Source organism: Macrobrachium nipponense, chromosome 10 (genome assembly GCF_015104395.2).
Source record: "Macrobrachium nipponense isolate FS-2020 chromosome 10, ASM1510439v2, whole genome shotgun sequence".
Classification (NCBI taxonomy): Eukaryota; Metazoa; Arthropoda; class Malacostraca; order Decapoda; family Palaemonidae; genus Macrobrachium; species Macrobrachium nipponense.
The window spans coordinates 101174279-101200252 of record NC_087204.1 but is presented as its reverse complement, the minus strand read 5'-3'; the positions used below and the strand labels follow the sequence as shown (position 1 = coordinate 101200252).

The 25974-nt window shown below is 35.4% G+C and overlaps 1 protein-coding gene and 1 long non-coding RNA gene across 14 annotated transcripts in view; both read left to right on the top strand.

Moving 5' to 3' along the window:
• The window catches only part of LOC135223820 (mucin-2-like), a 503176-nt gene extending 477928 nt beyond the window's left edge, over positions 1-25248 (top strand). For 10 of the 13 annotated variants that reach the window (XM_064262652.1, XM_064262653.1, XM_064262656.1 and 7 more), the window contains 12 exons: positions 1478-1580; positions 2421-2540; positions 3419-3610; positions 4571-4852; positions 7730-8364; positions 11659-11947; positions 13249-13493; positions 14714-14864; positions 15246-15422; positions 16420-16598; positions 17201-17364; positions 22833-25248. In XM_064262652.1, the coding sequence (XP_064118722.1) occupies positions 1478-1580; positions 2421-2540; positions 3419-3610; positions 4571-4852; positions 7730-8364; positions 11659-11947; positions 13249-13493; positions 14714-14864; positions 15246-15422; positions 16420-16598; positions 17201-17364; positions 22833-22936 (2641 nt within the window). In that variant the 3' untranslated portion in view covers positions 22937-25248. The remainder of the gene's footprint in view (positions 1-1477; positions 1581-2420; positions 2541-3418; positions 3611-4570; positions 4853-7729; positions 8365-11658; positions 11948-13248; positions 13494-14713; positions 14865-15245; positions 15423-16419; positions 16599-17200; positions 17365-22832) is intronic. The other 3 variants (XM_064262658.1, XM_064262659.1, XM_064262654.1) reach the window with 3 other exon arrangements.
• Positions 25249-25598: 350 nt separating this feature from the next.
• Positions 25599-25974, top strand: part of LOC135223819 (uncharacterized) — a 976-nt gene continuing 600 nt past the window's right edge. The window contains exon 1 of the long non-coding RNA XR_010316595.1: positions 25599-25962. This is a non-coding gene — a long non-coding RNA (uncharacterized LOC135223819). The remainder of the gene's footprint in view (positions 25963-25974) is intronic.

Genomic DNA, 25974 nt, shown 5'->3' with positions numbered 1-25974 from the left:
TGATACTTGCATAATGCTTGTACTCCTAGTGAAGGTAGCTCCAGTTTTATTTTTATGAAAGTTCTTTTTTCTAATTAAACTACTTTTGGAATTGCTAGTTCACTAGCTCCTCAGATTAAGTTTTACTCTCCTTTTACCAATGAGTAATTAATTTAAGGTAACTCTTATACCACTTGAAGACTTTTCTAGGTTAACTAACGCCCTCCATGTGAGGAGTTCCTTACATATTTCAGTGGTGTTTCTTCTACTGGTAATATGCCTCTGTGAAAACTGTGTTTCGATAGTAGTCATTCAACTACATACAGAGAGACCATAGCTATCTAAGAGGAATAAGTATATTATGGTTGTTGGAATGAGAAAATACATGATCTTGTTCAGAAACTTTTGACCCAAAAGTGGTGTTCTCTTGTTCAGAAACATTTGGCCTAAATGTGGTGTTCCAGGCTACAAATGCTTATCTAAAACAGACAGACAGACCTCTCATGACAAAAAAGTTCCATATTTAAAGTACTTTACTGGAACCTAACATTATCTTTTGACCAAAAGCTTAAAAAAAAAATCTCCATTACTAGTTTTATTGTGTGAATGGAATCTGTGAAAACTCTATAGCTGATTTTGAGGTTTTTATTCCATTTAGAATGAGCATCATGAACCATTTCGAATTTTGAATGCGCATGGTTATATACGGCTGATAAATTAGTTTTTGATTATATACAGCATGGTATTCTAAGGGCTTTCATGATTAAATTATAATACGAAAATATGATACAAATTTAAGTTATTTTGCTGAAGTATCCTAATGGGACAGGGAGCTTAAACTTCTGGAAATGTAGTTCTTGTAGTAGGGTACATTTTCTAAATATATATGTGTTAAAAATTACACACACACATATATATACGTATACATATACACATATGCATATGCATATGCATATATGCAGATACAACTTCTCAGTTATGAAGACTTTCTTCAGGTTTGCAATGAGAGATAAGGATGCAATAATAATTACTGAATAAAAACTATAGTCATCGGTAACTTAATTTAGGGTAAATGCAAATCATGTGTATTTACAGATTTATTGATAAAATACTGCATGATGGTAAAATCCGTGCACATGACAGCATTGTGGTTCATATTAGCCTGAAAACTGAGTAAATTATATTTTACTCTGCATGGTATTTGGGCCTCTATTCAGTGTATGTATACTTCTATAAACAAGAACTTTGGCGCTAATGAAAGTTCATATAACAGAAATCTTACTCTCTAAGTAAGATCGACGTTTTTAAAAATATTAACGACACTGGATATTACCAAAATGGTATTAAAGGAGTATTTACTTCAAAATAATTTAATGGTAAAAGTGTATTGACATCATATTCAACTTTTATCTCCACGTTTGTGCATTATATACAGCAGTGCCAATCATTCTTTTTAGTAGGTTTTGCAGTACATTTCACTGGGAAATTGCCTTTTCAGGAAACAACCTGGCAAAACGGAAGGCAGGACTTGTTGTAAAGCTGAAAAGAAACCAACAGTTGCTGAGGTCACAGGCAGGACGAAGAGTGAGAAGGGTTCCAAGGTAAGGAACATTTGTTTTAGACTTAACTGTTTTTATTTATGTCCAAATTTGTTCCTTCAAAGCAGTGATTCTCAAATGGTGTGATCCATAGACCATTAGTGGTCCATGGTGACATTTCTGGTGGTTCGTTCCAAGGTAAGAAACATTTTTTCTTTTAATTTTTTTTTAGACTCAACTTTCTTATTTATATCCAAATTTATTCCTTCAGAGAACAGACTCTTGGGATGAAAGCAGTGATTCTCAAATGGTGTGATCCATAGACCATTTGTGGTCCATGGTGACATTTTTGGTTGTTCGTTCCAAGGTGAGGAGCATTTTTTTTTTCCTTGATCTTTTTTTTTATTTATGTCCACATTTGTTCCTTCAGAAAACAGACTCTTGGGATGAAAGCGGTGATTCTCAAAGGATGGTCCATAGACCATTCGTGGTCCATGGTGACATTTTTGGTGGTCCATAGGAATGTTCACTACATCTAGTAATAAACTGGGGATTGGTATACATATATTTGTAAATTTATTGAAAATGCTGTAAGAAAAATTCTACCCATATGAATAACTGACTAATTGTATATTATGTTTATTTTAAAAAAATATAATTACAATCTTCAGGTTGTAAATCTTATGGAAGAAATACATTTAAATCCGAAATGCTTATTTTCTATGCTTTATTTATCGTAACTCAGAAGACGAAATGGTCCACCATACTTTATCATGGGCTTGTGGCCCATGACCCAAAACGAGTTGAAAAAAAATGGATTAAAGTATTTATTTTTAGCATACACAGACCTTTATAGATCTGTCCTTCGACTGTATTCATGACCTCGTCATGTTTCTGTTCCAGATTGCGACCAAAATGACTCCCGAAGCCAGGAAACAGAGCACCAGTGCCAACAGTTTGAGCAGCTGTCAAACCTACGATGTCAAATTAGGCTTAGGGAATGAGCCTGGCAAAGAGGAGAAGGTTGGTTTGAGCCGAAATGTGTCTGTATTTATTTATTTTTTATTTTTGTTGTTGAAATGTTCCTGTTTTTTTTTTTTTTTTTTTTTTTTTTTGCTGAAATGTTTCTGTATTTTTTGAGCTTAAATGTTTCTGTATTTATTTATTTATTTATTTATTTATTTATTTATTTATTTATTTCTCTATTTTTTGCTGAAATGTTTCTGTATTTATTTTTTTTTGTTAAAATGTTTCTGTATTTATTTATTTTTATTTTATTTTTTATTTTTTGCTGAAATGTTTCTGTAATTTTTATCTGAAATGTTTCTGTATTTATTTATTTATTTTTTATTTATTTATTTTTTTTTGGCTGAAACATTTCTGTATTTTTTTAGCTAAAATGTTTCTGTACTTTATTTTTTCTAGCTGAAATTTTTCTGTATATTTTCACTCTGAATGTTTCTTTGTCTATGCTTTTAGTCAAAATATTTATGTATTTTTTTATTTGAATGTTTTTGTATTTGTCTTTGAATTAATATATTTTTAGATGTTTATGTATTTATTTTTTTAGTCAAAATATTGCTGTATTTTTTTTTAGTCAAAATGTTTTTGTACATATTTTTCAAAGTACCTCTAGTGTACCCAAAGGTTCCCCAATCCATGAAACTTTCAAGAAACCATAAATTGTGGTAATATGTTTCCTGTATAGCTTTTGACCAAAATGCTGATGATTTAAACAATTTTTACTGTGTGAGTGATGTTGAATATTGCCTTTCTAAAACGTTCTCTAATCTAGTTCAGAACTGAGTTACTCTTTTGTGCCAGTGAAGTTAGATAACGTTCTCAAGAGATGTTTAAAAATTGATGATTATAACTTGAAAATTCCATCTGCTCCAAAACAGGATGATGTCAGCGAGGCTGGAACCTACACAATAGAAAAGGATTCCTCGTCTCCAGAGGTGGAACAAGCAAGGAATGACATCGACCGAGTGTTCGGCGTGTCTGGCACCGAAAGCGAAGCTGAAATCACTCCAAGGGGGAACGTCCCCTCCGAGGAGCCGTTTACAACCACGCCAGAGGCGGATAAGTTCAAGGTTTGTCAGCCCTTCAGAGGAAATGTTCTTTTATCTGTTTGTGACATTTCTTATCCACACTGCGGAATGATTGACTTCTTGACTGAATGGATTTGAGGGGTTATTTATATATTCATCACAATACAGTTTTTCCAAAGCCAAATATTAATGACAAAATTGTTTTTCCTAAGCTCTATACTCATAAAGAATTGTTTTTATGAAGCCCAATACTCATCAAAAGTTTTTTCCGAAGTCCAATATACTCAACAAAACTTTTTTTTCAGAGCCCTACATTCAATAAAACATTGGTTTTTCCAGAGCCCAATTTTAATTTAAAAAAAAAACTATTTTCCAGAGGCCTACATTCATCAAAACATTGGTTTTTCCAGAGGCCTACGTTCATTAAAGCATTAGTTTTTCTGGAGTCCAAATTTCATAAAAAAAATATTCCAGACCCCAAAGCCCATTTTTCCAGAACCCCACATTCATTAAAACATTGGTTTTTCCAGAGTCCAAATTTCATTAAAAAATATTCCAGACCCCAAATCCCATTTTTCCAGAGCCCCACATTCATTAAAATATTGGTTTTTCCAAAGCCCAAATTTCATAAAAAAAATTTCCAGACCCCAATCCCCAATATAGACAAAATTGTTTTTCCAGACCCCAAACCCCAATATTAATAAAAAAAAGATTTTTCCAGTCCCCAAACCCCAATATTAATAATAAAAAAAATTGTTTTTCCAGACCTCAAACCCCAATATTAATAAAAAACAAATTCCAGACCCCAGCCCCCAGCCCCAATGTTAATAAAAAAATGCTTTTCCAGACCCCAAACCCCAATGTTAATACAAAATTCTTTTCCAGACCCCAAACCCCAATCTTAATAAAAAAAAAAAAAAAAATTCCAGACCCCAACCCCCAATGTTAATAAATAAATTGCTTTTCCTGACCCCAATACTCATAATTTTTTTCCTTTTCCAGAGTCCAAGCAGTCTTAGTCGCAACAGCCCCAACTGGATCCAGCAGTGGGCTGCTCAAGTGGCGGAGCACACGAAGACTCCTGATTCCTCGAAGACGCTCATCGGATCCCCTCGAGGCTCCAAACCCACCCTGACCTCCCTCTCGTCTTCTCAAGAAAGTAGTGAATCTCGCCCACGTAGGAAGCTGCCAACGCCACCCACCCACCACCACCACCTGCCCTATGGCATGACCTCGCCCAGAGCTTCTGACATTTCAGATCACGAGAGCCCAACAAAAGGCAGAGTAAGTTTGTCTGATGGGATTTAGTTTAGTTTAGCTTTGAGCTAATAGTTGCTAGAACTTTAAGTCTTCTGACTATTGATTCTGTCACTATACATTGGAATATACTCTTCAATATTCATAATTCTATTGGACTTTCATAATTTCCTTTATTGGATCAAGGGATATTTTACATCTTTGTCAGTACAACTGTGTACAAAACTCATGTGCAGTACTAACATATTATGAAAGAGCACTATATTCTATTTTTCTCACCATGAACAGCAATACTCAAGGATTTTTATAATAAAATGTACATACGTGCATATGTTGCACTGTTATAGTCTAGAAATAGATTTAACCACATTTAGTCAGCTTTAACTTTCTGTAAAGACTTTAACTTTCTTTAAGAAAAGATGGTCTTCATGCAAACATTTCAGAACCACAATCATTCACATTTTTGCATATTCCTCTTCTGTTTAGATATGATTCAGATTTCAGGTGCAGTACTGCAAGAGCAGTTCAGAAAATGAATAGATTAAAAGTCTTCATAGACTGTTTTGACTTATTACACCAATTTAAAGTCAAATTTAAATGAGATAAGTTTGCATGAAGCCGAATCTTTGTTGCTATAACTGCTTATAGCTCTCATGAAATATACTGACAACTTTGTAATACAATTGTACAGATACCCGTGACATTTTATTGGTACCACAGATATGCCTCTTTTAGATCAACTTTTCCCAGATATGTCGTCCTAGTTTGAAATATAAATTGAAATCTCAGTAGAAATATGATATTTCACACTTAACTGTTGACCTAATCTTATTTTCAAACTCTGTGGAAAAAATTATGCAGCTGTTAATTAAGGAAACGCCCTTTAACTTCAGATAATACAATTGAAACACAGCTCATGATTTTCCAAGATGTAATGATATAGAGAGGTTATTTCTGAGATATAGTGTATGACTGATATCATGCTCTCTTTTTTTTCGTCTCCCATTATGAGAATAACTGCTCACAGGGACCCTAAGCTGCTGTTCACATTTGATAACAGCATCCCTGTGCCCCCCATCCCCACCCCCAGCTGTGCGTTCTTCTCTCTCACTTGCTGTTCATCTGTTTCCTGCAAACTTCTTTTCTCTTGGATTTCAAACTTCGCATTGTCTTCTGCTTCAGTATTTTTCCCTCTAAAAATTACTTCAAGTTAGACCTAGGAGGGTCTAGATATTAGTCTCGGTGGTTTGGTTAAACAGCAATATATTTTTCAATAAAAACAGTTTATTTTGATGTACTTTTCTGATGTCTTAGCGATGTAATGTAATCATTGCTTTATGTTGTCTTATGCATCACTCAGATTTTCGACTTCATGCCCACTTTCGTTGAAGGAAAGCAAATATCTCTCCTCTCCAGCTTTTTTAGACCTATGCAGGTCCCGGAATGTTTTTTTCATTTCTAAAGCACATATATCACTGCCATTTTTGTAACAGCTGAAACTTACGTGAGTCTAAGTCTCCTTATTTACGGGAACAGTTTAGACAAAGGTCCAGATGCCTCCGTATTTATGGGAGCGGCTCAACATAGGTCTAAATATCTCTTTTCTTGTGAGCACAGCTTAGGCATAGGTCTAAACATATTCGTATTTATGGGAATAGCTTAGAGAAACATATTCGTATTTATGGGAATAGCTTAGAGACATAAGTCTAAACGGCTCTCGCCTTCTTCCTAGTTATTGGAACATCATAGACATTGTTCTAAAGTATCTCCCTTTTCTCTATGGGAACAGTTCAATTTAGGTCTAAAGCCTCCTTTTAATTTGTGGGAACTTCTTAGACATAGTCTAAATATATTATATAAGGGAACATCTTAGACATATGTCTAAATATCTTATATAAGGGAACAAGTTAGACAGGTCTTAATATCTTATATAAGGGAAACAACTTAGACATATGTCTAAATATCTTATATAAGGGAACATCATAGAAATAGTTATAAATATCATATATAAGGGAACATCTTAGAAATAGTTCTAAATATCTTATATAAGGGAACAACTTAAGCATATGTCTAAATATCTTATATAAGGGAACAACGTAACACGGGTTTAAACGCCTCATTCCTCCAGCAAAAGTGGGTTATGGAGTCCAAAGCATAATAGGCTTTGTAAGGCAATGGTTTACAGGTTCTTTTTAACGTAACACCAAGAATGCATTTCACATATGATTTCTTTCTTTATTTGCCAAATTAAACTGAGATTTACGTAAGTGTAGTGTGAGTTTTGCTTATGAAATATGTTTGGTATTTCTGGAGTAGATATTTGAACATAATAATGGATATTACCTTTTTATTGCACAGTATAGTAACCCAACAATATTGGCTTGAATATTATGAAGGTTGAAAAAATATGTAAGGTCTGATAGCTTTAGATTAACTGTTAAGACCTCAGGTAATGTTTATGAATTAGTGCTGGTGTGATATGATTTATAAAACTGGTGAAATTTCAAGGTACGCCTAAGTAATTTGAATGAATTGAATGCTTTTATTCGTTGAACAGGATAAATTGGTCTAATATTTTACTCTTAAAATGGCGGTTAAAACCACCAAAAATATTAAAGGATTCATTATACAGGATGAATAGGTATAATATTTTACTCTTAAAATGGTGGTTGAGACCTCCAATAATATATGTGAATTAGTTTTGGTATTGTATAATGTATAACACTACTCCAATTTCAAGGTATGCCTAAGTTTTATAGATCAAAAATTTTATGCTAAACTGGTGGTGAAGACCTGAAGTAATATTCTAGACTTATTGTTGGTGTTGCAGTCACAAAACTGCACATATTTCAGGACGTTTTGCACCGTTTATGGTACTAATTCTAACCTTCCGCCACCCCTCAGTTGCTGAGAGACCTCTACGACTCCCCAACACCTCCTCCCCCCCTGGGACCACCGCAGAGTGATCCCTATGGCCGGGACACAGAATCCCTCCTGCGGGACACTGAGCAACTTGTCACCTCCCTACAGGCTCGCATGGATATGAAGACCTGCGGCGGTGGCGGCATCAGGGGCTCCTCGTTCGAATCCCACGACTCCGGCGGGGATTCGGACCTGGACACCAGCACGTCGTACCCCATCAACGAGGACGACGACCGGCTCATGAAGACCTTCGGCGCCCAGCAGAAGACCAAGCTGAAGCTCGGCGGGATCGAGGGTGGGGTCTCCTCATCTTCTTCGAGGACGCCTCCGGTGTCTGCTAGTCCCAGGAAGGGGGCCGGAGGAGATTCTTTCTTGGGGCTGGACAGCAGCACCACCAGCAGCAGCAGCGTCAGTAGGCTGAACAAACTCGGGGGTCACTTCAAGAGAGAACGGTCTATAGTATCTGACAGCGGGTATGATATATATTCAGCCTCGAGAGAAGGAGGAGGAGAGCAGTGTTTGCAATCAGATAGCAGTAGTGAGGCTAGTGAGCCGCTTAAAGATAGTCGCAAGGCCACTGATAACAATCCCCCTCTCAAGTTTAATAGAGCATTTAGGTAGAGTATTTTGTGTGTCGTCGCTTACTTTAGCACTTAACGATGGTCTAGAATTAGTCTAGCATACTGTAAATATACTCTGCAGATTTAAGTGAGAAACTCCAAGTCTTATTAGATTTCAAAAATTATATTTTCCTTTTTTCTGTCAAATTCTGGGAAGAAGAAAAAGTGACAAAAAGATGCAATTGACTCAGTCTAGTCATTTTTTTGTTTTGGTTACTTGATTTATATGAAATATCTGCACAGATATGACAGAAATACTCACTGTATCTTGAAGATACAGTAAAGTACTTCAAAATAATTTTGAATACATAATTTTTTTTCACGTATGACGAGCTATTTTTGCAGGATACCATCTATCCCAATGCTTTATTTAATACTGATGCAATAGTGAGTGGTTTGTGTAGTCTCCAAAGCTTTAAATGCAACAGATTAAAAACATTCATAAAGTACCCCATTAGCTACAAGGTTCTCCCTCTCCCATCTTTTTTATATTTTTTTGGCTTTTACAATAAATTATTTTTAAGTATTTAAATCACTATGTGCATGTCTGCCACTTAACATGAATAATGCTCTAAATTTATTGTCCCCCTTTCAATATAATTTGTGTTTTGATTTCTGATAATAATTAAACTTTCTAAAGAAAGCAGTTAGATCCTGGCCTCTCAATGAACTGATCAGGTTCTTTTTGTTATTATTATATTGTAATTTGAGCTTACTGCTAAGCATTAACTACAACCCTATATGCCATGGAATTTCACTTGATACAATTGCCAAAACACTAATGCTTTTTTAGACTTTGAACCCTTATAACTAAACTGTGTAATCTATGGCATGTTGTTAGTGTTGGTTGCCAAAAATTACCAGCAGATTTAATCAGATTCAGTAATCTAATTAAAGATCAAAGATCACCGATCCTTTCACAAGAGTTGTACTTTGAAAAGATGGTGTAAATACAGTGAAAAAACTCCCACTATAATTTTCACAGTGACTATACAATACTGTTATTCCTAGAATTCATATTCTTGTGGATTAAATGTAAAACTGAAGCCTTCAAATCTCATAAGTATTGCATTTTCTGGCTCGAGTTATCTATTAAGGTGCCCCCACACTGTAGCAACATATGTCACACACATATCAGCAACTTGTCTCATACATATCATAAATAGGTTGAAAACAAGTCAGTGACCATTTGCATGATATATGTCAAGATGCCACAACACTATTTTAACACAACACACATCATAAACATGTTGGCAGCTTATCACATACATATCATATACAGGTTGAAAACAAGTCGGTGACCTTTGGTATATCTGTCAAGATGCTACAGCACTGTTGTAACATGTCAGAAACATGTTGGCAACTTATCACATACATATCATACAGGTTGAAAACAAGTCAGTGACCTTTGGTATAACATATCTGTCAGGATGCCATAACACTATTGTAACACATGTCATAAATATGTTAGCAACTTATCACATACATATGATAAGCAGGTTGAAAACAAGTCAGTGTCCTTTGGTATATCTGTCAAGATGCTACAACACTATTGTAACAAGTCAGAAGCATGTTGGCAAGTTATCACATACATATCATAAACTGGCAAGTCAGTGACCATTGGCATGAAATATCTATCTAGATGCCACAACACATGTGATAAACATGTTGGCAACTTATACATATCATCAAAAGGTTATAAACATGTCAGTGGATGAAGCACTTGCAAGAACTTACCATTAAGTCGTTGACTTGTTTTCGGCATGTTTGTGACATGTGTGTGATAAGTATCTGACATTTGTTCAAGACATTTTACTGGAGTGTGGACGCACCCTTAATTTCTTGCTGGAAGGTGATTTGTAAAAACCTTTGCAGCTATAGAGCTGGATCTAATTGCATAATTTTTTCCCTACTGCAGCTAATGCCTAAAATTGATTTTTTTAAATGTTGACATTAACTTTAAATTTAGAAATATCTTAATAGTAAGAATTTATAAATAATTATAGTTTTAGAGAAACAAAAAGTAATATTTGCCTCCCTAATACTTCCCAATGTTCCCTTTGTCTTTTTTTTTTTTTTTTAATTTCCTACTTCCTTAGTTCATGATCTGTAGATGGTACATCTGTAACGACATAACCCTCCCCCGCCCCACCCCACCACCCCTCACCCCAACCCCCCAAATGCCAAGAACTCAATATTTTGTTTCTGTTGAAGTTCATCCCCATAAATTTGCCGTGAAAATTGTTCCCAAGTGTCAGTAAAACACTGAGATTCAGTGAAGTATATATGTCTTGATTGATATGGGGCAAGAGTTACAGCTCACATATCTATAAAAGGAGTTTCAACATTATATATTCAAAGACCTCTTATTCTTTGGATTTGACATGTTTTGAATAGAGTGTAAGATCCTGAAAACATGTAGTAAGATTTTTGGACAGCTCCATCTGAGGACCAAAGTAGGCTAGCACAGCCATGCATCTTACAACCTAAAGAATGATTTAAGCCATCAGCCTCAAATAGCCATTCACAGTGTTTTTGCAGCTCTGATTCTCAGTTAAAGCATGATCTATATAGTTATTAGAGAATAGTGCTGATTTCACCACAAATACCTGCTGATTTAGTTTCCAACCCTCTGCTTCCACCTGGTTTTTGCTGTAACTGGTAATTCTCCCAGTTTCAATATCCCTTGTGATTCTGCACAGTGAAGTAGCCAGCCATAATTTTGCCCAGATGTTATATAAGATGTTTTGGGCTGCAGTTTGCCAACGTTTGACCTGGATGTAGGGTTTATGCCCTTTTGTAAGCTTATTTGCTCATGAATATTTCCATCCACATTCATTGTAAAATTTGGGCACAGTTGAAAAAGTTTCTCAAGATAATTTTGAAGATTTTTATAACATCAGAAACAACTAATAATAATAATAATTTTACAACTTCCTAATCTTTATAAAAGGGTACTTATATTTCCACACCCTCCAAAGATCTCGTTGGAGATGGCTATCTGAGGCTGGTGATTTAATCATTAAATGTTAGGATTCTGAATTGCATCATTTTCCTAAACACACTTAAGTCTTTCAGATGGTGTTTTAGCCTCTCAAAAAATACAGATTTCAAGTTTTGTATAAGTTTTATCTATAGAAAAGGACATTCAAAAGTGACGAAAGAGAGAGAGAGAGAGTTTCTGCTAACGATTTTAAAATCCAGTATTGTTAATATTACATTGACGCCTTCATGATCAAATCCATTCTCATCTGGCAAACATCCGCTTTTTTTTTTTTGTATCCCTTCCAGCTTAAGAAGAGCTCGTCTCGGCTGTGATGAAACCGCTACCGCTACCACCACCACGACCACACCTTCCAAATCGTCCCTTCCTGTAGAGAAGAAGAAACTCGCTCAGTCGCCAAGTGTCGGGAACGTTCCCGGGACCAGGAAACCTTTATCTTCTAGCAAGAGTCACCAAAGCACGAGAGGAGACAGCCAGTCCCAGACTTCTGCATCCAAGAGTGGTGGTGCCAACGACTTCAGCAGAGGCGATGGAGGTCGATTTAGTTTACGTTTAGCTCGGTCCGGGTCTACAAATGTAAGTGCTTTTGGAGTTGTTTTTTATCATTTGATTATTATTAGTATCATTATTCAGAAGATAAGCCCCCTATTCATATTCATAGGGGGACCACTGACTTGAGATTCAAGCATCCAAAGAATATTAATTAAGGTGTTTTGGAGCTGTTCTTTTATCATTTGATTATTATTAGTATCATTATGATTATTGTTCAGAAGATAAACCCCTATTCATATGGAACGAACTTACAGGGGGACCATTGACTTGAAATTCAAGTTTCCAAAGAATATTAAGGTGTTCATTAGGAAGAATTTAGATGAAATAAAGTGAAATATTCAGAAAGGAGAGACCCCACTTATCGAAATAGAAAAGAAATTAATAGATAAATAGATAAAAAATATTAAAATGCGAGAATTATCATTATTTATTAGTATCATTATGACTATTACTTGAAAGGAATTGCAGAAGATATTAGGACATAAAGAAAAAAATGATATCAGTTATTTGGGAAAGGAAAGAAAGATGAATCCATAGATTCATTAATAAATAGATAAGAATGTTTATAAATAAACTAGTAAATACAATGTGAGTTGTCTTAGGTTGTAGACGTAATTATATGAAATATTATAATAGTGTATTGTTAGCTTCAAAATGTTCTTAGAATGCTCCTTTTGAGAGAATCTCCTTATTTATTATTCACGCTTTAATAATAATAATAATAATAATAATAATAATAATAATAATAATAATAATAATAATAATAATAATAATAATAATAATAATACTGTTGAATAAAATGGCAGAATTCACAAATCAGCATTATTCCCAATAACATGAACATTGGTTAGTTATTAAGAAACATCGCTGAGCCAGAAAAGTGAGTAATAAGAAAAATAGAAAAGGTAATATATAAGATTAATAATTTGCTGAATTCTGCCATTTTATTCAACAGAATTTGTTGAAAAGTGGGCCTTCTTCCAAAATAATAACAATAATAATAATATACTTTATTAAAAGTAATGGCTACTTCAGCAGCGTTACACTTGTAGAGATTCTTCCCTATTTTCGGAAAATAGAGAAGAATCTCTACAAGTGTAACGCTGCTGAAGTAGCCATTACTTTTAATAAAGTAGGCTCGAGAGAGGGTCTGCTTCCTAAGTGCAATAATAATATAATAATAATAATAATAATAATAATAATAATAATAATAATATACTAATAATAATAATAATCATAATAATAATAATAATAAAATAATAATAATAAAATCAACAATAATAATAATAATAAAAATAATAATAATAATCATGTTTCTTTTTCAGACTGTCTCAAAATCTCCCTCTCACTCATCTGTTAGAAAAGAATTATCCAATGGCATCAGAAGAGCAGCCCCGAGGTCCAACTCGACCCTCTCAGCCAAAGAGGTCGACTTCCAGAACTGGAAGCGACGCAAGAATTACGACCCGATGAAAGCAGCGGCCGAGGGCAGGAAAAAGTTAGTCGAGAAGAAGAACGAGAAAAATACCCAGGGCAACGGCCGTAACTCGTCTGCGATGAGGTCCCCTAGGTAAGTCTGAGGACTCAAAAAATGTTTGAGGCTAGACAGGTCTGAAACTCACCAAAAAAAATTGAGGCTAGACAGGTCTGAAACTCCCCAAAAAAAGTTTGAGGCTAGACAGGTCCTGAAACCTCCCAAAAAAAATTGAGGCTAGACAGGTCTGAAACTCCCCAAAAAAAGTTTGAGGCTAGACAGGTCTGAAACTCCCCAAAAAAATTTGAGGCTAGACAGGTCTGAAACTCCCCCAAAAAAAGTTTGAGGCTAGACAGGTCTGAAACTCCCCAAAAAAAGTTTGAGGCTAGACAGGTCTGAAACTCCCCCCAAAAAAAAAAGTTTGAGGCTAGACAGGTCTGAAACTCCCCCCAAAAAAAAAAGTTTGAGGCTAGACAGGTCTCAAACTTCCCCAAAAAAGTTTGAGGCTAGACAGGTCTGAAACTCCCCAAAACAAGTTTGAGGCTAGACAGGTCTGAAACTCCCCCAAAAAAGTTTGAGGCTAGACAGGTCTCAAACTTCCCAAAATAAGTTTGAGGCTAGACAGGTCTGAAACTCCCCAAAAATGTCTGAGGCTAGACACTAGTTCTCAACCAGGGGGAAAATTGTGGCCACACATTGGCAAGCTCAAACTGGCTCTAGGACCACTCAAAACGTAGTGTGCATCGGTCATTATTATTATTATTTGAAGCTATTAAACCCTCATTCAAGCATGTTCTGTTAAAAAGAATGGCAGCTTCAGTGGAACTGATTTTATTCAAGGTCTTTTCAGTTCTTACTATTCTCTTTTCTCCAAGGCTGATACGTATCTTCTATTATAAGAACTAGCTGATACACATAATCTGGATAAAGGGAAATGTAATATTATTATTATTATTATTTCATTTTATTTTAGTATTATTATTATTATTTTTTTTTTTTTGGTCTATCACAGTCCTCCAATTCGATTGGGTGGTTGGTATTTATAGTGTGGGGTTCCGGGTTGCATCCTGCCTTCTTAGGAGTCCATCACTTTTCTCGCTATTTCTAGGAGCACACTCTTCTGCATGAGTCCTGGAGCTACTTCAGCCTCTAGTTTATCCAGAGTCCTTTACAGGGATCTTGGGATTTTGCCTCCTATAGTGTCCCTACGATTATGGGTACGATTTTTGCTGGCATATCCCATATCCTCTTTATTTTTATTTTCAGGTCTTGATACTTATTATTATTATTATTTCATCTGAATCCTTTCATTTCAGTCCACCTGGTTCACTTCTGCGATCCGCCTCCTTCCACGGGACCGAGGGTATGGGCATGTCCGGCCGATGGCCCAGAAAGAACAGTCATCTTACCATGAGTGAGGACGACGGTCCGTACTCACTGGAGGAAGAGGTGAGACGCTCATGCCAGGTAGTGAAGTTTGAATGCTTAGGGTACAGTAGTTATGAATGTTTCTTCGTTTATTTTATCAGTTTGATGCGAAATGGGTAAATGCAGTTGTAATTTTGTCCAGAGGAGAATATGAGTGAGAGAGAGAGAGAGAGAGAGAGAGAGAGAGAGAGAGAGAGAGAGAGAGAGAGAGAGACGTCCATTAAGTTGACGTCCATTAAGTTGACGTCCATTAAGTTGTAGTCCATTAAGTTGATGTCCATTAAATTGAGTCAAAGCCCATCAAGTTGGGTCCTTTAAGTTAAGGTCCAAGCTAATTTTGATGCATAATTATCCTATATTCTGAGATAAGATAGTATTCCTTTAAAACTACTAAATTTCCCTCATTTATTTTCCACACAGCCACAACTGGTACCTCACTGCTCACCCTTGAGGAGGTCGCCAACCTCCCCCCACCAGCTGGCCTCCCCCCACATCACCTCCCCAGCCCGCCAGGCGACAATAGCCTCCGTCAGGGCACGCAGGTCCTCGTACACTCATTCTGACGAGGGCGAAGGCCCAGCGTCACCATCTAGAAAGGTATTGGTCTCTTTCTGTAACTTTACTGTTCCTATTTTGTTTAATTTGTTGAATTTACTGAGATCCAGCTTTGATTACATAGTTTTGAAAATGAGTTTCAAGATTCTGCCTTCGGTTTGGGAAATATAAAGTCTTCGTTAAATTAAAAGAAAGTAGACTCTTTTAGACGAGTTCTGTTGAATGTTCTATAACTTTACTGTTCCTTTTTTGTTTAATTTGTTGAATTAATGAGCTCGAGCTTTTATTACATAGTTTTGAAAATAAGTTTCAAGATTCTCCCTTCATTTTGGAATTATAAAGCCTTCGTTATATTAAAAGAGTTCTGTTGAATAGGTCAGCATCTCCTAAACTGATCTGAATTCCATCTTAGCTTCCATCTTGAAATGACTTAGTTCCTCACTATCCTTTTATGTAGTGAACCTAATCAACTCAGAACCTTTGTTATTGTGTGTTCTTTGCAGTAATATGAACATTCACCTGATTTTATTAGTTACTGTTATCGAAAGGAAAAAGTTATTCGAAGAACGGGAAGAGACATATCTATAAAATCAATTCAAAACTTAATGTCTACCATTCAGTCCAAAAGAAGCTTCATTATATTCTAATCTCACAAGAACCTTTTGTATTTCCTTCGTGACATTCTAATCTTCAAAAGAATTTTATGGATGGCACAAGATTATTAATTGTATGCAAGAGATCAGGAATATTTACATTTTCTTTTACAATACAAAAACGTTCGTCTACATATCTCACCCAAAAAACCTTGGGGAATAAATTTCTTGGAATAAGTCTAGACTCAAAGAACTCCATGTAAATATTAGACAAAAGTGGCGAAAGAGGGTTACTCAAAGGCATACCAAATATTTGTTCATAAAAATTACTATTGTAAGTGAATTTACAGTTTTATATACGAAGGTATACATTTTTGCATTTCCTTCATGAAATTCTAACCTTCGTCGTATTCTAATCTTGCCTCTCATGCACTTCGTTCTTCCAGCCTTCACTCGACGAGTCCGGGAGTGAGGGGAAGCGCTCGCCCTTGGGCAGCACCCGAGGCGCGGTTTCAGGAAGGTCCAAAGCCAAGATGGAGGCGCTGGATAACCTCGTCATATCCACCATTCACTCCCTCTCAGTCAAAGTCAGGACGACGTCGGAAACTCTCCTACAGAAGCTCAAGTATGCGTGGCTAGTATGGCTGACGTCAAGTGTGTGTGACTAGTATAAAGAAGAAAGAATGTAGTATGACTAGTGTCAAGTATGGATGACTAATGTCAAGTGTATTGTGACAAATATCAAGTATGTATGGCTAGTACCAAATAGGTATGACTAGTATCAAGTATGTACGATAGTAGATAGGACGTATGGCTAACAATATCAAGTATGTATGACTAATCTAGTATTTAGTCATACATACTTGAGATTAGTCACACTATGACTAATATCAGTGTGTGACTAATCTCAATATGTATAGCTAGTATCAAATATGTATGACTAATCTCCAGTATAACTCGATTTTAATCTTTACCTCTTTTGTAAGGCTAGAATTAAGCATTATGTTTACTAAATACCTATGTCTTTGCTGTAGATGAGTACTCTGTGAAAATTTGTTTCTGATTACCAAAATAAGAACCTGTCTAGAGACAGCAGCAGTTTGTGTCTGCGGAATGAAAGCTAAAATTCGCCTGTTTATTTCAATCTAGTCTTAATTAACTGTACTTTTTCCCATTTTAACTTCTTTTCTAAGGCTTGAATTACATTCGTTAATCTGTCAATTTCAGGTCACAGTACGACGAGGAGGGCGACAGAGCAGCCCTCTTAGAAGAGGTCCTGGCGCACCTTAGTGAAAGTGACCCAACCCTCTCGACAAGCCAAAGCAGGTCCACTTCCAGAGAATTAGCTGGTATACTACGAAATCTGAAAAAGATAGAGCATGCATTAGAAGGTGGGCAGTTTTAAAGAAGTTTGCTTCAGTTTTTTTTATATAGTATTATGCCTTTCTGGAATGTTACAGGACTGACAATGAGTTCTGGTGCTGTTTTTACCAATGTTTTCAAAGATTTGTCGAATCACTGTCAGTGTAATGATATAATTGTAGATCTCAGAGCTACAGCAATACGTGTATTTGTTCAAAAGTGAACCATAGTGAGAAAAAGGGTTTGGCAAAATTTTTGATTAATTAGAAATCAGGCCAACCTATGAACATTCACTTTTGAACGTGTGTGCAGTGTAAGAACAGTAACTTAGATTGATCACTTCTTTGAGATCAGATTTAAAAATATTCACAATAGTAATTAAGGAGTATAGGGCTATGAAAATCAAATGAAATGATTTAGATACAGCATTCTAAACTTATTAATGATATCCAGAAAGATAAACATACGTATAGACTTACAAAGCAAGTTATAAAATTTGTAAAAGCAGGATAATACAACTGAGGGATAGATATAGTTCTTATAGTTAATTTAGAATACTACTGGACATATTACCCATCATTTTACAATCATGGATGCGAGTAATTATTTTTCACTTAAGGAAAAGCTTCAGAGTGGATGATGTTTCGTTTGTCAAGGCCTGTTGTTGTCGTCTTCAGTGAGCGAGTGAAGTTTTAAATGGCTGCCATAAACTACAATTGTAGCTCTCTTCATTGTTCTTTTCATTCACTTCAGCTGACTAAAGTGAACGTGTGCGATGAATGAGTGACAGTGAATGCAGTTTGATTTAGCTGTTCCTGATTTCCACATAGAAAAAGACTGGAGAACCAGAGGTTTTCACAGACATAGAATCCAGATTAGAAATCTTGATTAACCTCAAATGATTCGCCTCTTTCTACCTTTGTGCTTTTTGCCCTTCAGCCCTGAATGATAATGTCCCAGCTCCTGATATTAATGGGTGAGGAAGGCTTCATATAGCTTATATATATAATCTGCTACTGGTCCAGCTTTTTTTTTTTTAAACAACCCAAGATGTATTTTAGGTGAAGGAAATTGAATGGTTACACACATACATTAAAGATTGCTTGTATAGATAATCAGTATTTCAGAGATGATGATGATGTTACCAATAGAATTCAAAACTTAAATTCAGGTGTGCATTCCTTAAAAGTTATTTTATATTAGATTCATTATAAATATTTTTTCATGTCTGGTTATAAATGGCTGGTTTCACTTGCATTGTATTCTAGAGAAATTATTTGAGGTATTTTTTGTACTAAAACTTGAAAATATCCTCCTGCTCTATATAAAGTCTTGAGGTCTGATATCTCATTTTGGCTCGAGAAAGGAGTACATCCCCTTTTCATGAGGAACTAAGCAAAGTATTCGCTACTTCTTAATTTTAGTGTTCAATGCACATCTGCAATTTTTGCGTCTGAATAGCCATATAAAAGGGGTAGTGTGACTAGCCATTCTTTTTTAGATATTTCACCTGAAATTCCATCTTTATTCTGGATTTATAAAACAAGGCCATATTTTCCAACTGCCGCCTACTTCCACAACATATACTCTCTTTTTTTGTCCAAGTGTCTGAAGCCAGTTTTTGTCCTTAGACTTAAGTCTTGAAAGTCGTTTGTTAGGAAGCAGGCAGTCCCCAGTTATCGGCAGGGGTTCCATTCCCAACGGCGTGATGGTAACTGAAACTTGGCAACAATAGTGGCGATCCTCACCAAAAATCGGCACCGCTAGTAAGTGGGAATCGGCGTCGATAAGCGGGGATCGGCGTATATCGGCGCAGAAAATCCAGTTATCGTCGTCGTTAGTCAAGCGTCGTAAAACCGGATCACCAGTAACCGAGGACTGCCTTGCATTCCAGACTTTCAAATTGTCCGCATCTTAGAGCTGAACGGTTAAACGGAGATATAACTGTTCATTACTCTGTATGGTTGTTAGTGGATATAAGCATTGTCAACCCGTAATATAAGTTTAATATAATCATCTGGATAGGTAACTTCACCATTCTTATTATAAATTTCAGAAAAATTGCAAGGAAGCCTTGTGTAATTTTTGAGTTAGAAAATATGGATCTTTTTCCCCCTCCCCTCAATAGACTTAGTGTATTTAAGCTGTGCACATTGATGTTACTAGAATGAAAGCGCTTACTTCTCAGCCTTTGGAGTATTTGGTATTCGCTTACACGCTTTTTTGTAAGAAACAGTTCTGGGTGGTTTCCGATGATTTAAAAATCTGTTAGAATGAAGACTGCAGTGTCGATAAAGGCTGTGCCATGACTTTTGAAAATAGGATCAGTTTAAATGTACATCACTGCATGTTATAGAGATTAGTGCAGAGAAAAAGAAGTTTGTCATGTTAGCTTCGATATTGTTATATGACTGTGAGTTCTCACATTACATTTGCATTATTTGACAATGAACTACCTTAGTGCTTGATTTTGGGCTGCCCTCGTGACTGCTTTGCATTTAGTTGACATTTCATTATTGGATGTTATCCCTGGTAGGAGAATTAAACCAAAATCTCCAAAGAAAGACAGCTCAGTGAATATGATAGTGACTGAACTATAGCAGGAAAAACTAAAAGTGAAGTGATGATGTTAACTTAAGAAACCTAATCATTTGTTGCATAGTAGAAATGAGTATGGAAACAAGGATTGTTGTAATAGAGAAATATTAATTCTTGTATGATAAAAAGGGGTGATACTTCCTATATATGTGCACGGGATGGATAAATGAGTGAATAGTGAAGACTGAAGTTGTCTCAGAAACGAAGATATTGAATATAAATCAGTATATGTACCATAAAATGGATAATCAAATGAGAGAAAAGAATTAAGGCACAATGGTGAGAATGACTCGCTCAGAGAAAGAAGTACCATTATTCTGCCTAAGCTAATGTTTGAAGAACCTTAAAAGAAAGTTCAAGAAGCCAAGGGGGAAGCTGATGACATGAGTGGAGGAGTTAAAAAAAACACAGCTAATTTTGGTCATTGTCTCATCCTTCTACCCATTTCCTCCCATTCTTCTCACATGTATAAACCATTACAAAATACGACAACATCTCAAAGCAGGATTGCACTGTTAAGCAAGGAATGGTTAACACAACATACGTAGACTTGTGAGATGAACTGTTCATGAGGAAAAAATAATAATTAGAAAAATAGAGTTAAAACAATAAAGTGATGAAAACTGGAAAGTAAACATTTCAAAAAAGGGTTCTCAAATGCTTTGGCAAACATTGCTTCATGAGGCAGAATATTGCAGCTGCTGAATATTTAAGTTTTCTATGATAAAATTTGGATAATTCATTCAGTCAGATTTTGCATGTGGCATAACTTTTTCAGAGAGGTTATGTTCTTAATTTAAGGCAAATCTACTGATGTATAAGCAGTAACAAACTAACTTCTCAGTATTGTATGCAAATTATTTAATATCAAATACAGTGTTAGAATAGTACGAATTAAAATGGGACTGATTGTAGATTAATCCTGATGCATTATACTCCACTTCTTATTTTTATCAAGGAAACGAAGCACCTCTTACATATCAAATATGTTTCTTAAGTGTCATATTTTGTTGATCAGGCATTTCCAGCAACTGGAAACTGTTATCATTCCAGCTTTACCAAACCCAGATTCATTTCTTCGTGAAAGACGCAAATGGAGCGTTGAAAACTTACTTTACTTCAAGAACTTTGATGGTGTAGCAAATGGTTGCATGTTACATAGTGCACTTATTAGTTAGGGAGCAATGGGTTGTTACGTTTGTCTGTCCTGGCAGAAGGTTTCATCCATGCTCAACTTCACTTCAAATTTATATTTGCAAACTGTAATTATCTGAATACATTTTGATTCCCTCTCTCAGTCCTTCACTCTGTGAAATGAAAGTTGATATAATGTGCATTTAAAATTCCTTTTTTGCTAGGGTTAATCTGCACTGTGAGCAACGTGGAATGTTACTGAATTTTGATTTTGAATGTTTAGCTTATAGTCATAGTAACTGCTATTATTCATCTGACAACCATCCAATCTTATTTAGTAATCATAACTGTAGTTTTTACAGATGTGTGTGTGTGTGTGTTTAATTCATAACATGAGCTTATTACTGTATTTATTTGGATACAAACAATTGTTTTACTGAAGCCAGATAACGTAACTACTTGAGCCAAAAAAGGCGATGAGAGTAACATGATGTCCACGTTCTAATTTTCAGTTATGCAGGAGAGACATAGTTAGATATCTCTTGCCGAAACACAATGGAAACTCCACGGTTTGCAAATCTACCAAAATTGAAGCTATTGACAAAGTTGTCTTCTTGTGCATAGGGTATTTTTTAGAATATTAACATATTAGACTTTTTGGAAAATAGCAAAAATATCACCGGGTGGTGGTATTACACCTCAGAACTTTGCAAGCTCAAAGCAGATTTCAATGTTAAAATGGAACAAAGAGGAATGTTGCAGGTAGATGTATTATAGCCTTAGGACATTGCCCCTTTACATTCCATACAGCACAGGTAGCAGTGTCCGGAGAGGACAAATCTTGTTTGGCATGAACTCAAATCCCAATCATGTTATCACCAGTTTGGGATCAATGATAAACTCATCCATGTTGCGTAGGAATGATGATGATAGATCAGCAGAGAACTTTGAAACTTGAAAAAAAAACGACAAATCGGGAAACAAATATATTTAAGATTCAGTGGATACACATATACCAGAATACACATCAGTATCAGTGAAGTCAGCGAAGGAGTTATTATTTTATTCTCTTTGTTTACTTCACGTATCATGAATTGTAGGTGGGTTTTAGTATTCCACACTTTTGTCTATTTCTGTGTGTAAGGATATTTAGTGACCCAGGATGCCAACTTAACCTGTACTGGACACAATTACTCTGAAATATCTGGCTGACTAAACATGAATCCTTTCTCCATCCGCACTAAGTTGTGGGATATTAATGTTCAAGTATTAATGGACCCAATTGCACTGAATGAAGCTAGGGAAGGTTTATGTAGATAAAAAAATGCAAGCACTACCTGTCTCCTGTGACGCTGACCCTCGTAGTATATATAAACATTTAATGCTCTTGATAACTCTCGCTTCCATTGCTTGATTTGCACATAACAACTGTATACTTAGTATTAGGTTTTCCTGTCTTGTACATAATGTTTTTTTTATTTCTTTCTATTTATTTTAACTGTGATGTATCACTGTAGACTGAGATATTTACTCATCAAGAATTGCATTCGTGTTGTAAAATTATCACTCTTCCTGTTTAAGATACAACCAAATCCCTTTAATGTATGTATGTTTAAATTGCTTTTGAAGATAATGATCAGCTTTATGGGGGGAAATAGACTGAAAGTTATTACTGTAATGGGTTACTGAGAAAACTGAGACTTGCGTCATAGGCTTGATACCAAACTCCTAATGAACTTTCATTTTCTTTCTTCCCCCTTTTCAGTAATTGATCGAGTCTTAGTGGGCGTCGATGACGATGACCTGGATGATGATGACGACGATCTGGATGGAACTGTAGCTAACGAATGGGGGGAGAGTGACTACTGATGTTACAAGGAGTTACAAGGATTAGGATGTCTCGAAGACTTGCTAGTCCATCCGAGGAGACATCATGTGCTGATATGAAAAAATATATTGACTCTAAAAAGACTTTCTAAAAGTGATAATTATCTGAATATACACACAGAGAGATAGACCAAGATAGAAAAGGAAAGACTAGTTCAGTGCTGAGATTTTTTTAATGTGTAAAAAAATTTTTTTTTTTTTTTGGAGAGAAAAAAAACAGATGGACTCTCTCGTTGGTGTTTTGTATTATATATGTACAGATACTTAGAATTTAAAAAAAGTGTAGTGGCGTAACAATTAATTAACAGGAACTGATAATAGCATAATGTGGTGAGTGACCCGTTCATCGACCTCGGAAGGTATCGTCAAAGTTGTTTTATAAATAATGAAAAAAATAGTATTGATTTGTACATAACAGTATGTTGTTGCCGTTACTATGAAGGACTTCAGTTGCATCGAGACAGGAGGAGAAGAGCCGTTTTAGCAATTGCACACAGGAAAGGAGAGAGAGAGAGAGAGTGAGAGAGCGAGAAAGAGGAGAGAGAGAGAGAGAGAGAGAGAGAGAGAGAGAGAGAGAGAGAGAGAGAGAGAGAGAGAGAGAGAGAGAGAGAGAGAGAGGACAAGGGCTATGATTCTGTAATGCACCTGTATATCTTAGGAGCAAATGTACTTAAACAGATTTGGTTTTGAACTTTTAGTTTGTCCCCTGACAAACCCATTAACCCGCCCCGCCCCCCAAAAAACCCCCACTATTTTTTTTTTAGTATTTATTACTTTTTTAAGAGGAGTATGGCTGTGAACTACGAACCTAGGTTAATTTAAAAGTGGGGAAGGTGCTTCTATGTAACAGAGAACTGTAAAAGAACGAACGCATATGCAAGTACAACATATGAACATGCAAAGTGGTGAGGATTGAGTACCATAAGATACCATGACAATACCATTACAATATCATTAAAATACCATTGAATCCCATACTTCCACACCCACTTGTGTCACATCTCGAACAAGCTGGACGCCACATCTCGTTCCGTGATCACAACAAACACTCGTATTTCTTCCATTACAGAGATAGAGATGGTATATTTTCAATTGTATAAATAGAAGTGCCTATCCTTAACACTGCAGAAATGGTAGTGGTATATATTGCTGATACGAAGACATTCCATTACATTCCAGTGACATACATCCAGTGTTAGTATTGCTATCGTGATACGTGGGAAAACGCAGACACACACACTTACGTGCATCAACTCTCCTGATGATAATCGAAGTTTTCATTCCATATTGCTTAAGTAGACCAATTTTGATTTTTTTTAAAACACAATGTTACTTAGGTGAGGAGCAGTATTGTTTACATTTTTCGAATATGAATATATTAGAGAAAATTCATACAGTAGTAGCAGACATTTAAATGAAATCACTACGAATCTTAAACACACTAATATTCTGATAGAGAATATTGACCAGGTTAAAACATTGCATTAGAAATTAATGAGTATTGTCATTTAAGTAGTAAACTTTCAATGGTTATTTACACATTTCCCTCAAACATCAGTATTTGACGATAGCTGATTTTTTTTAGCGACTTTTCCTGAATTTTAAAGAAAACGGTTTTATGATACCCACTCAAATTCGAGAACGAAAATGTTGTAAGACTTCATAAGACTTTTCAAGACTTATACTAGTCTGCTAATAGTTTTAGTTCATTCCCTGCCCAGACTTTGATGCAGCTTGTGCAATCAATTGCAGCCCTTTAATGAAAGTCTAGAATAAAAAAGATAAAGTCAAAACAGGCTTTTGACGAAACATTTTTAACGAAAGTATCTGGCAAATGCTATACAGACGTTCCTCTACTTACGAACGAGTTTCGTTCGTATCTTGATTTGTTCGTAGGTCCAACTTGATATATATTCAAGAGCCGGTACTTACGGTATTTTTTTTTTTTTTCATACTTAAACACAACACTAGTGTCCTGTACTGCATTTCATGAGAGTATTTCGTTAACACGAATGATATATAAAACCTAAATACATTAAATACATTTTTTAATTCACGATCGTTGGTGTTTTTTTTTTATCTCTGAAAACTCATAAGTTGAAAGTTCGTAAATAGAGGAACGTTCTACACTTTTTTTCATCATCTGAGGCATTTTACTGTCATGCATTTACAAATTCATCTCATCACAGAAGGAAAAATAGTGACCCTACGAGATTTACAAGCACGTAAAATTTGTACTCATTGGTTGTTCTCCCTCAACACCATCCCCCCCCCCCCCCCACCCTCTTTTTTTTTTTTTTAAACCAATGTGAGCAACAACCACACGTAGTTTGTTCTATCTGAGTCCTAGGAAACGCTTCTTCAGATGGGACACAGTATCATTTCATTAAAATTTGTTCAGCAAGCCAAAGAGTACAGGAATTACTTGTCTGCTTTGTGCAAAATAAAAAAAAAAAAAAAACTAGTCCTGTAAAATCTCTCAATTTTAACTTTATGCTTTCAGCTTACATTATCTAACAAAATAATTTGGTTTTTTTTTATAAAGATTTTCCATTGTACAGTTTTTAATTTTGACCAAGCAAGCGGTGACTACTAAGCCTATATATATATATATATATATATATATATATATATTATAATATATAATATCATATATATATATATCTGTTGGTTCAGCTATAAAACCTATAGTATTTAAAGCATGTGTTTTTGCGATACACTATAATATAATAATAATAATATAATAATAATAATAATAACTCGAAACTAATTTTTATAGTCATAGCTAAATGAGCAGCATACTATCAGTACTGAAGTCAAATAATGATAAAAAATATTACTAAAAAGAAAGAGTTGAAACGAAACTCCATTCGTTATCTGTTGTTAATTTTGGAACATTCTAGGCTTGGACCAAATGTTTTGCAACATTAGTTATTTTTTGTGGATAAAAAACCTGTTGTGTATCATTGTATCTTCCTCCCCATAGTGAGAGAGATAGAGGAAGGAAGGCTCGTTTCTTT